The sequence below is a fragment of the Taudactylus pleione genome, unplaced genomic scaffold (assembly GCF_031769625.1).
Source record: "Taudactylus pleione unplaced genomic scaffold, aTauple2 ptg000009l, whole genome shotgun sequence".
Classification (NCBI taxonomy): Eukaryota; Metazoa; Chordata; class Amphibia; order Anura; family Myobatrachidae; genus Taudactylus; species Taudactylus pleione.
The window spans coordinates 10,869,473-10,883,141 of record NW_028284412.1 but is presented as its reverse complement, the minus strand read 5'-3'; the positions used below and the strand labels follow the sequence as shown (position 1 = coordinate 10,883,141).

Genomic DNA, 13,669 nt, shown 5'->3' with positions numbered 1-13,669 from the left:
TATGTATATGTGTTTTTTCTCCAATTTATGTCCCATATGAATTCATTATTTCAAGAATACATGTAACCAGGTGGGAGTAGCCAGAGTGTGACATACACCTTTTGAAAACTTGCTGCTAGGGGTAAGAGCTGCCGGGAGCCACTGGAGGTGATCCCAGAAGCCAGTGTTGCCACTTTTTGGGCTCCCTGCACATGAAACCCCCCTTACCTCCCCCCTTCCCACTACAGCTGCACACTGAGTTAACAAAAAGAAAACAGTACAGGTGCTGCTACTGCAAGCACAGTTTGGAAGGTGTGTGACCATGTGTAACAATAGGAAGTTGTTTATCTACATAACCATTTCTCTAAGCTAAAATCAGGCATAGTCACCAGTGATGCATGCCCAAGGGTGGTCTGGGCCTGGGTACACATCCCACCCACATCTTGGCACTTCTTGTTTTAACTGACACCTTATTATCCAAAAGTGATTTATTGAAGACAGGAAACATTAGAAATAGACAATGACATTGCTCACTGCATACAGACATCTCCTGCTTGTTTTTCTGTATCAAACATACTATACTTCATACAAAAACCAACTCCAACTAATCCTGGTGAACGAGGGGCATCAGACGTCTAAATTTTTGACAAATGAGCATTACCTAAGAACAGGATAAAGGATACAGTGGAAGTTAGGGACAACAGTACATATCACCACTGCACTTTGTATATGAAAAAGAAAAATCTATGTTCTTTAAACATGCTTTTTATTGAGAAGTGTGGAAAATTCTGTCTTCAGCATTTTTGTGCTGCGTCCCAAGAAACATCATTGTGGATTTTATGTTATTTGTTCACTAAGTGCAAACCTGTAGACACCACAGTGGAATATTTGCATGCACATAAATGTTAGCAATCACTTTTTTAGTAAATATGCAGTTGGTGGAATTAATACAGAGTGAGGAACAACAGTTAATAGCCCATCAGTGATTGCAGATGGAACGGACAAAATACAGGGTGTGCCAAAACTAATTCCCATTTTTTGAAGTGCCAAAATTAACACCACCTGCAACCACTCATTGATCGCCCCTGCTGGTAATCCACATTAATCACAATAGCACCATTTTGCATGAAACACAGTTAAGGTTCAAACTATTAGAAGGGTATGATATTATGAATAGCATATAGCTGCTGGGAGAAGGGGTTTACATGACAGTTGATAAACTTAAGATATAATGCAATGTACACGACTAGCAGACATTTGTTGAGTGAGTTATATTACTCATTGTTCTTATTTAGATTCCAGTTTAGTTAAATGATTAGTTAAATGATTGTGATGATTTTCATAACATTTCTCTTTTTATACAATATTAATTAAACATATTTGTCTTTAGCTGTAAAAATCAAGTTTAATTTACATACTAATACCACATATAGCAAAGTATATTAATGGAAAAAAAATGTATAACATGTTGACTCTTGACTACCTCCTAAATACATATCAGATCAGAGCAGTGCTGAACAAAACCAAATTATGGAGTACAACTCAAATATACAGTATGTTATGGGACAACCCATCAGAATGTTAAGTATTTGGGATACAGCTGTCATTGTATAACATATCAGGTGGGTGGAGTAATTACTAGCTTGAAACTAATATACCTAACAAGATTTACTGGTATTTAAATGACAAAATAATATCTGATTGTTAAATATGTATTTTTGAGGTAGTCGAGATTCAAAATAATATATATATATATATATATATATATACACATATTTTTTTATTATTACTATTATTATTATTATTATTATTATTGTTGTCATCTTTATCAGAAAATACAGTACAACATCCGAAAATGTCCTAGTACGTGGAAGAGATTTTATTCTTTCTCTACAGGAGTGACAAATACCTTTTATATCTTGGAAGTATTAAAAGTTCTGCTAAATCAATAAAATCTAGTCTCATAAAAATATCTTTTCAGAAAATGATAACTCCTGTATACTTATATACATATATATATATATCCAAATAGTTGCAAAAAAACAGTTCACTCACCAGGGCTTCTCATTATAGTGTAAAAATACCTACTTTATTCGTCACAACATTGGCGCAATAATCAAGAAGGTCGACATTTCGACCGCAGGAACGCAGTCTTTTTCAAGACAGTGAATATATATATATATATATATATATATGTGTGTATATATATATATATATATATATATATGTGTATGTATATATATAATATATAATATATATATATATATATATATATATATATATCAGTATGCACTAGGATGTTCTCCTAGAGCTAACAATCAGATGTGGTGACATTGTCTGACTAGTTCATCAGAGACTACAATCTGTTCATCCGTGGCACATGATTGATTTCTAAGTCTAAGTCTTTCTTGGTCAAAAATCAGAGAATGAGAAAATCAATGTGACAAATCCGCCAAACTTATGCCTCAGTAAATCACTGTCATTGGTGATTTTCTTCATGCGAAAAAACAAAAGCAGGAACTTCTAAGAAACCCAAACCCTGGCCAAAAACTAAAAACCCAGTGTAAATGTACAAGGCCAGGTATAGAAGGAAAAGCACCCAAGCTGGACTTCTATCATTACATTGATTAAGTCTAAATGCATGTGATTAATTTAAAAAAATTTTTTTATTATTTGGTCAAATGAAATTTAACTGAAAAACTCCAATGGTCAAACATAGCTAAAACAGTCTGTATTACAATGTGGCAATTCTACTGGGATCAGAATAAATCTCAGTCAGGACTGTTGGAGTCAGAATGCTGGTGTACTGTAAATACTGCACACTCCCTTGTGCTAAAGCGAATGGAGACAATCTCAGATTCCTTGGATAACTAAAACCAATCATCTTAGCTTTCAATTTAATACATTTAGGTTTTGTTAGACTTTAAAGTGGTTTTCCACCATCAGATGACAAAAATGAATTGGCTTTTGCACACTTTCCTGCAAGTTAACTTTAAGTGTCAGGATGGACTGATAATGCCCAAATATTTCTAACTCTATCATTGCCACTTTAGATGTTTTTATTTTCGATGGTAAAAAGTGAGTGGATTATATTATTTTAGCAAATTGTAACATAAAATAAGCTAAAACTGACTGATATCAGCCTTGGCAGGTGTGCTATATATTCATTTTACTAACATGGAAACACAACGAACACAGGGGGAGGGATGTGTTCATTTTCCGGCTGCTGGTTTTTATTACTGGAACCATAAGAAGAAAGAACAGATAGGGTGTTCGTTTCAGCAAACCCACAAATAAAGATGCATCTATAACACATTATTATAGCTTTCTAGTCATCAAAAGTTCTGCAGTTGAGGATAGGGGTCATTTTCTTAATAAATATGTTATATGAAATCACTTGAAAGATACAAATCAAGGGACAATGTGGCATTAAATGCCAAAAGTTGGTAATAATCCTTGCGCACTCCCAATATCGTACAAGAGATGAACAAATGGGAGAAGAAGAAATCAGCAAGGTGGTGACTTACTAAAGACATAAGTTTTTGCCCAGCAGAATGGGCCTATAAAGGCAACAACCTACGGCCAGTAGTCAGTCAAGATGTGTAAGAATACAAGTATATGGTGATGATAAGCTAAAGATTAGTTGTTCTATGATCACTTCTGAAGCCCCATCGCAATAGAGAAAATGTACAGAATAGACTTTCTTTTTTTATTAACTGTCCTCTCAGCCCACTTGGCTATTGCAAAAAACCACTTAGTGCAGATAAGTCCTAAGCCTTCAGTAAATCATTTCCTATTTCTTTAACTCTTTCTAACCTGGCTACACTTTGAATTTAAACATAAATCCACCAAGCTGCTGTAGAAAATATTACAGGTTGAGTCTCCCATATCCAAATATTCCAAAATACGGAATTTTTTGAGCATGGCTGAGATAGCGACACCTTTGCTTTCTGATAGTTTAATGTACACAAACTTTGTTTAATGAACAAAATTATTAGAAATGTATACAATTATCTTCAGGCTTTGGGTATAAGGTATATATAAAACATACATTAATTTTGTTTATGTAGACAAACTTTGTTTGATGCACAAAATTATTAAAAATTTTGCATAAAATTACCTTCAGGCTGTGTGTATAAGGTGCATATGAAACATAAAAGCATTCTGTGTTTAGACTTGGGTCCCATTCCCAAGATATCTAATTATAGTATGCAAATATTCCAAAATACGGAAAAATCTGATATCCAAAACACTTCTGGTCCGAAGCACTTTGGATATGAGAGACTCAGTACTTAACAATACTTTCCTCTCCTCCACTACTCTAATTCCTTGTTCCTGTAAGAGTCCACTACAACATATTGCCATTATTATTAATAACACACAAATATATATATATATATATATATATATATATTATCATTATTATTTAGAGAATAGATACAACTATGCAGCAGTAACTTTCTAAAATAAAACATTAGCCTTCCATTTAGAGATAATTATCTTTCTAACTTGATTATTAATACTCTAAGCAGTTTAAAAAAAATAAAATAAATGAAATGGGTCACCAATGCTGCAGGACCTCCACCCCATGAAATGTAGCCATGTATTTATTATACAGTGAATTTAATGCTAATTATTTAAAATATAGCATTTAGACAAGCACACACGTAAAACTATATCTAGATCCGCGGATGGGTATGTTGCAGTTACGTAGCTAAATACTCAGCAAGTCAGTAATCAGTTCTTTACATATTTTATTTTTGTATCATTTAGATGTTAGACAATGTACCAGACTATGTCCATACATATAAATGTGTCCAATACAATTATTATTAAACTTACCACTAAATATTATTTAGACACGTTTAGGAAAAATAACTCCCTAATACAAATAAAAGTCATAACTCACTCAAGTATAAAAAAATTAAATAAAAATAAACATAATCATGAAGAATATGTTATTAATGGAAATAGTATGCTCCATTGCTACTGTGTGCATTATGCTAAAAGAGAACAAAACAATTTTAATACAGGTACATCAGAAATTATATAGTCTAACTCAGGCAACATGTACATCAGTGCATTGCCCTAAACAGCAAAGCAGTTATATAATTAAAACTATATTTATAATACTCAGTGAAGTCTTAGAGGAACTGGTGCTGATGAAACTGTACCTCACAATTCCTCCTGCATTTCCTGCCAAATCACTTTGTTTGTGTGGACTATAGAGCTATTTATTTTATTATTCAATCTGCCAATAGAAACATTGTTTTCTAATAAAATAATCAGGTAATTCTTTGTGAGGCAAATATGTGTACCTTATGCTAAAGATGAGAATACAATTGATCAGTTGTAATGAAAATTACTAACAGGAAAGTTTGAGTGTAGTGTGCTACCATTTAGATCAGACACCAGCTATTAAAGGACCATCACAAATGGCCTCACCAGGCCCACTAGCAGTAGTCTGAACAATAAAGAAATGCTACTGGTAATTAATAGGTTAGAATAGGTGGAAATTATGGATTCTATATGATGTTGGTTTAATTTAAACTGACAAGGATAAATAAATCAGGTGCTGTGCAATATAGCTAAAATGCACCTGATATTTCCAAAGTTGTTCAATATATATATATATATATATATATATATATATATATATATACATATATATAAGTAGCATAGGCCCGGCACTCAAAATTTAGCAAAATAACGTGGGTGCCCACATGTGTAAATATATATATATATATATAATATATATATATATATATATATATGTGTGTGTGTATTTATACACATACTTTTGTATATGTATGTATATATATATACATATATATATATATATATATATATATATACATATATATATATATACATACATACACACACACACACATTATGTGTATATATATATATATATATATATAAACACATGACATCATTGTGTGTGTGCGTGTATATATATGTATATATATATATATATATATGCTTAAACTTAAATTTATAGAATTACTAAATGTAAGTGCACTAGAACATTACAGCCAATAGGAACATTTTGCATTTGTTCACTGTTAGAAAATATTTAAAAAAAATGGTCTAGACTTGTAAAACTAGAGATAACAAATTAACAAAATGCTGATCTGTGTATTGAGTGAATATATTAAAAAAGCCAATCTTACATATACATACATTTAATTTCAAAACACCCAGATATACAATATAATGTATGGAACTCAGTGTACTTAATAAGGTAGCTGTTTTGCTAACATAAATGATTAATGGAATGTCTGCATGCTGCAGGTCTGACAGTTATCCAAGTGAGCAGATGTTAAATAGGTTATGTTCTCATGTAATATATAAATATCCCGATTGTTGTTTGCATTTAGTTACTGAATTGGTTTATTAAGCACTGTAAAATTAAAAACTGTACAGTGATATATGGAAAGCTGGAACTTGCAAAATTCTATTTTTGATGTTCTAAATAAAATAATGGCAGTATCACTTTATACACTTTTCATCTAAATTGAGGTTATGGGGTTTTAATAGTTTTGCATAAGAAATAATAGTAAATCAGGTTTGCAAAATAATTATCAGATTTACAAACATTAGTTTCATTTGGAGAATGGTTCAAATATATACAGTTTCAAATCATCCCTCAAATAAAAAGTGAACACATTAGACTTCATGTAGTAAGTAACACTGATTGTTCAATGGTAAAATATAAATTTATTAAACAAGATTTGCAACTTTCCCTATTTGCAATAATTCCCTAAACAATTATTTTTCATATTTAATCATTTATTTACATGTGATGAATAGAAATTACCTTTCAAATGTATCTGCTGATTAATCTATCGATAAAATCTTTGTCTGTTTATAAATTATGTTACTATTTCATCATTTTATTTTTTGACTGACAATTTATGTGGAGGATTTCTAAAATGCCTCTGCTAATTATTAGACCTAATTGAGAAATATAATGGTTGCCAAATGTGTGGGGTTACCCAGCCTGTATATTTGCCTTGACAAGCTTGCCTCTGCACAGATGACACTTGTGTAATGGATGGTACTGATGATAGCACAGAAAGTGTTTATCTAGAAAGTGATCAAGACACTTTTTGGCTGCATTTCTTGAGCGCTACAATACAGATGGGTGTATACACTGTCCAATAGTTTAGATTACAAATTTAGCAAAGGAAGGAAAGAGGACAAGGGTTATCCCTGGAAGATTATCCCTATGTTTGATTATTGGTGTCCACAACGACTTGGCGTAATAACCCATTTTAACATTACTAAGCATAACATCCAATATTCAGATACAGATAATAATATGAGCAATCAGAATATTTATCACTTCATGTGTATTACTTAATTACACAGTGTAAAGCAGGGTCATTATCCGTTATAAGATTGTATTAGTCACCTGAAAAACTCACAGTAATAAGAATGAGGAACAACCAAAATTTGGAGCTGGGGGAAAGACTTTAGCAATGCAAACTGTATAGTTATAGGCTATCTGCGGGTAAATAACACAATTATCGAAACCTCTGACGCAATTAATAACAAATATTCAAATACTAATATAAATACTAATTCAGGTATTCCTGACGCAGATACCGCTGATATGTTATCACGCATTAAATGTAATATCACACTTCAATGTATAATTATTAAAGGATAAATTACACATTCTAGGCTTATAAATGTATGCATAAAGAGTTTTACTGTCTACTTGTATTATTGGGAACGTGTAATATGTAACAGCATAAATATCACCATAAACCCATAGTTATTAATCACATTACATTATCTAACTTTAAAAATTAGTTTTCCGCTAGTAAAAAACTCACATGTTCTATGTAATAAATTATCATATTAGATCCATTTCCTAATCTAACAAAATGTAGCTGTTCTGTTTAGAGGCATCTCCCAAACAGAATGCCCTTATACATTTACCAAACATCGGGATTGTACTTATCTGCGTCTATCAAACTGTACTAGATGAGCATAAAAGTGATAACATTATAATTATGTTTATCTGCTGGTCATACATTTGCAATATTAATAAATAATAAAAGGGACCTGTTAGCAAATACTACTTAACCAGTATTTAAATTATTTTCCGTAAAAACATAACAATATGGGTGACTGAAGGTAATTATTGTGATATATTAAGTTGATTTATGTGTCATGAAGCTACCAATAACGAATGTATCATTCCTGGAAGCCTCTTGCATTTACGGAGGTCAGAGTCTAATTGGTGTTAGTGTTTGGAAATTTGGTTGTGTTTGATATCTTTCTCTAATATAAATATATGGAAATGTGACCTGATAATCAGGACGACTTGTCTTCTAGTTAGGTTGGACCCTCTCCTGCTAGTAACAGTGACGTGGGGACGTGACCCTAATCAGGGGTTCCTGCATTGACCACAAAGATGCAGAACTGCGGAATCTATCGGATTAATCCTGAGATAACACTAATCCCGAATCACGAACCGGCAGTAGCTCTGTGTGGCCCGAAGTGGCCAGAACTAAATGGAGTTCTCAGCACATGCAGGAGTCATCTCCAGCTATATTATATAACCTGTGTGTACTAATTATGTACCTAGAAATATTTCATATCGTGCAATATAAACTACATGGTCATTATACCTCCTGTACCTCTTTCATGCAACTCTCCATAGAGAGGGATTGCACCTTATACTGCTAAACATTATTATGGATGAAAATATACAGTAATCAGTCAATAACACAGAGCAATCATCTAATATGTATGTAATGTTACAGATAAAGTGGAATCAGAGGCTGGAAATGATAAACTATATACATTAGTCAGCGCTATGACACATAAATCATTTTACTACTTATCCATGGTCAAAAGTGACATTCTGCAATAGGAATAAAAATTGAATATACATGTGATTTGCTCCGCATAATATAACGTGTGATTGGAAGTCAGATAAGCCGTGCCATTCCCACCACAGTAATGACAGCTGGAAGCAGTATGGATTTGCTATTACTATGCCTATAACTATAATTATTGCCACATCACATCATTATATATATATATGTGTATGTTCGTGTGTATATATATATATATATATATATATGCATACACACATATATATATATATATATATATATATATATATATAACAAATCACATGTATATTAAAATTATATTCCTATTGGAGGGTGTCGCTTTTGACCATGTAGAAGTAGTGCAAGTGATTCATGTGTCATAGCGCTGACTAATGTATATAGTTTTTAATTTCCAGCCTCTGATTCCACTTTCTCTGGAGCACTACATACATGTTAGATTGGTGCTATGTGTTCTTTGCTGATTTATATATCTATATATATATATATATATATATATATATATATATACATACACACGCACACACGCACAATACACTCCTTATGTGTTCCACATATCTCTGTAAATCGTCCATCTGCTTCAGCTATTTATCTTCTCCTATAGGCTCACTGGTGTTTATTGCAATTAGACTGCAAGCTCCACATTGAGAAGGAGAGAATACAAGACTGATATATATATATATATATACATATATATATATATATATATATATATATATATATATATATATGTGTGTGTATGTGTGATATACTGATATATATGTGTGTGTATCTAGCTAAGTGTATTAGCCATTGATAGCTAAGAATGCATGTATCTATACTGTAAACAGGTATTTACACAATTTACCTCACTGTGCGGTGTTTGCGCTAAATTGTAACGGGAGTACAAGCTAATAGAATGACATAGACAAAGCAGACCTTCCCTTACTGTATGTAACCTCTATAGCATTTACTGTAACTTCTGCAACTCTCTGATATCTCTATAACCTCCCATCACCCATCCCTATACAGCCCACGTTACTCTTACCATCATGTCAGGACCCTTGGTTTCCAAACATCGACTTGTCCCCCTGGGGATCTGCTGCTCTTGGGACATCACCTTTCTGCAGATATTGCCAAGAAAAACCTCAGGATGAAGTTGGTGTAAATGCCATCAACTTCCCCTTTATATTCCAGGCAGCCTATACAGACCAGCTTCAAACAACAAATAAGAACTTTCTAGTAGGCATTTAAACCATTTGCAACAAAAGATGTGTCTTTTTAATGAAGCAATTTGAATCTAGATTGATTTTTTTTCCTGCACTTAACCCGTGCCTCTTGAGGTAATCGTTTCGTTCCCATGTAATCCAAGGCAGAGAAGGAGGGAAAAAAACACAAACTACCTGCAATTAGAAATTGCGGCAAATGGCCAGGATAAGAGGCAGCAAGTGTCAATTTCAGCTGTCAATCAGGTAATCCATCAGGCCACCCAAAGAATTGCAAATTTGATTTCTTTTAATGGTTGTAATTAAAAATCGATTTATTTTTCCTTTATGCTCAGAAACTACATTTGTTTAAACGATTGTGGAACTGTAGTTTTTACAGGAAACCTGTAGAAACCAGTTTCTATGCGCCAATTACAGACTCTCTGATCCTTTAGTACTATTGCTTCTATATCAGTGTGTATCATATTTTTTCCTTTTCTATAGAATTATAACTATGTTACGTCCTGTAATTTGTAATACATTCTGTTCTGGAATTTATGTGTGTACTATAAAAGCTGTAATAAGTGTAACTCTCTGTGTGCTGGGTTACTAAGGATCCAGAATGGAACAAAACTAAGTATAGGCATATCTCACCTTTCCTGCTGAGTCCCCTTCAGGATCCAGGCTGTTGCCCTCTGAATGAGGGGCAGCATTTTCATTTTTCCAGTACATGGAGAGAAAGGAACACCAGTGCAAGCAGTAATAATGCTGGGTCCAGATATACAAGGAATCCAATCCTCCCAGTACTTAGCAGCTGGTGCAAGGATTCCAGCTGAGGTATAAAATCAGTCCAATAGTCCTCATGTCCAGGACTGTCTGCCCACAGCTGAGAAGGGGAGATGTGGCTGGAAGTGGGAAGTTAGACGGTTCTTCCTTCCACTTTTCTGTTGGATGGAGCTGAGAGGCAGGAAGAGAAGGGAAGGAACGTTACAGGCTGGGAGGCAGGTCTGCAAAATGTCCAAGAAGTAAAGCTTCAAGGTCCACCTTCCACAGGAGAATCACTGGGGATCACACCCAGGAGAACCTACCAGACGTTAATCCAAAGGACAATGAGGTGACCACAAGAGCTTGCTCTCCTTAGGCTTGTCAGCTAGGTGCAAAATATATATTTTTTTCCTTTTTACTTTACATCACTCATTTTTCTCATTCCTTATTCGATTCCTCTGTCAGGTCATCCAGATCTGCTGGGCTCAACCCCAAAATGCATCCGATTGTTAAACATTAGTTTGAGCAGTATTTGCATGGGATGACTATAATCTGTACATCCAGTTAGTGCACACACTGGTCCTCCTGCTTTCCTGCATCGCTATTTAATAGGACATGAAGTAATAGGACCTGTCACGATGTATCAAGTCAGTTACATACATTGAGAGGCGCTTAGGCGACACTACATATGGACACCTGGAAAACCCATAAGCTAGAGAATGATGCAGACTTGACTTTAACTCCCCTCCTCCCCTATTTCCTTCACATGATCACCCCCAACTGCTCAGCGCACTCTATGGTATTGCTGCTACCTTAGCTCACTGGCCATTAATACTGCACTTCATTCTATACTAGCTATATCTCGCCGACCAGTCACCACTCCCCTAATTAAAAAAAAAAGAACAAACTGATTCATAACTTTAATTTCGTTAAAATTCTAACTTTAATTACTTCATTACTTCCACTGAAGATTTAATGTACTGTAGACCTAATGAATAACTTCTGGAGATTAATACACATGCCAGTAACAAAGTGCACTGATTATTATTTGTATTACTGGAGACAGCTAAGGAAATACATAGGTGATTTTAAAGCTACTAAATAAGCAAGGAGACAACCCTTTGCCAAGTCCCATTTAGGATACATACATGACACAAGGCATAGAGGTTTGCAGTTACAGAAAGTGGTCAGACAGAAGTGCTCCAGTGCAAGCACTGACAGGAAGACAGCACTCTGAGTAGATTAGAACTTGCACACTCCTTATATATACTTTGTATCCATCTCCTGAGCACTGTCTTCCTGTTCGTCTTTATCTCCTACTGTCCCTTCTGTCAACTCAGTCACTGTCAGTAAATACCACTACTGTACATTGTGTATAAATTAGCAAGTTCATGTTGTGTATGTAATATTAGTATTAGGATGATTATAGAATATATAAATATATATATATATATATATATATACTATATATATATGATTATTTTTATTTTAGAACACTCACAAGACCTCATGTAAATATAAATTTTATATATATATATATTTATATATATATATATATACACACACGCACATACACAGTAATACAACAGGGGCTGGTCTGCACACCTTAATTTCCAGATACATTTAAAGGTGCCACATTGCTGTGACTGAATATACAACACACAATACGAAGACACAGGGGCAGAGTTTTGACACTAAGACAATCAGTACCACATTAAAATGATAAAGTGTTAGTGCGGTCACCTTGCTGTGGTAGATGGATCTCCACAATTTCATCAAAATATGCAAAAACCTCATGGTAATTGTAAAAGTCAGTCTTATGTGTTTTATTTTACATTGACAACTGTATTTTATAATATATATATATATATATATATATATATATATACATCTTGTAGTAGAATAATGTTCAAGACATATTTCACACCCCCTTTCTAATGTCAGCTAATTCACCAAAAACACTGTTTTTCTGTAAATCAATAGATGAGTGTAAAGCTATAAATGTATAAATTAAAAACATTGGCAATATATATATATATATATATATAGTGCTTGTGTATGTATGTACAATATATATATGGCTAGGGCAGTGGTTCCCAAACTGTGCGCCGTGGCACCCTGGGGTGCCTCGGGACACTTGCAGGGGTGCCTCAGGTTGGTGGTCCAGCATCAAATCAAATTTTTTATAGTCATTGTAATCTAAATGGACAAACAGAAAAACAAACCTGCCCACCACCACATAACTGACCCTAAGGATGACAGGTAAGCACAATTTCACTTTTACTACTATACTACATTTTTTTCAGAATTTCTCAGTAACAAACGTTTGGCTTAGGGGTGCCGTGAAAACAATGCTGATACTGTAGGGCGCCGTGATTCGAAAAAGTTTGGGAACCACTGGGCTAGGATGATTAGGGCATCCTAGCTAAGAACAGGACATGCGTGTATATGTACACACAAATATTCCTTGACATAAGATGTAGTAATAATCTGAAACGTTGGTTTACCTGGTCATACCTTGTGACTATTAGTTCCTCTAAGTCCGTGGAGTGCTGCCGTATCTACACACAAATAGTAATATATTTTATACAATTTCACTGAAGGATACCATAAGGATAGATAGATAGATAGATAGATAGACAAAAATGTATGTGTTGCAAGTGCACGTATTTAAAAACACAAACAAAGAAAAGTTTGTTATGAAGTAGATTGTAGCTAAGCAGACAGTAAAACCTACAAGTTTTTATCTCCAGATCTCAGCCCCAGGTCTCCTGGGACGTGTCTTGTAAATATTTATGTATGAAAGCAGCACATTTCTGACTACATGAGGCTGGGGAAATGCAGAAAACAGATACTGACAAGCAG

General features: G+C 33.9%; 1 protein-coding gene across 1 annotated transcript in view; it reads right to left on the bottom strand.

Moving 5' to 3' along the window:
• LHX6 (LIM homeobox 6) overlaps positions 1–10,771 on the bottom strand; it is a 178,001-nt gene extending 167,230 nt beyond the window's left edge. Inside the window, exon 1 of the mRNA XM_088466651.1 lies at positions 10,694–10,771. Coding sequence (XP_088322777.1) covers positions 10,694–10,771 — 78 coding nt within the window. The remainder of the gene's footprint in view (positions 1–10,693) is intronic.
• Between the last annotated feature and the right edge of the window lie 2,898 nt (positions 10,772–13,669).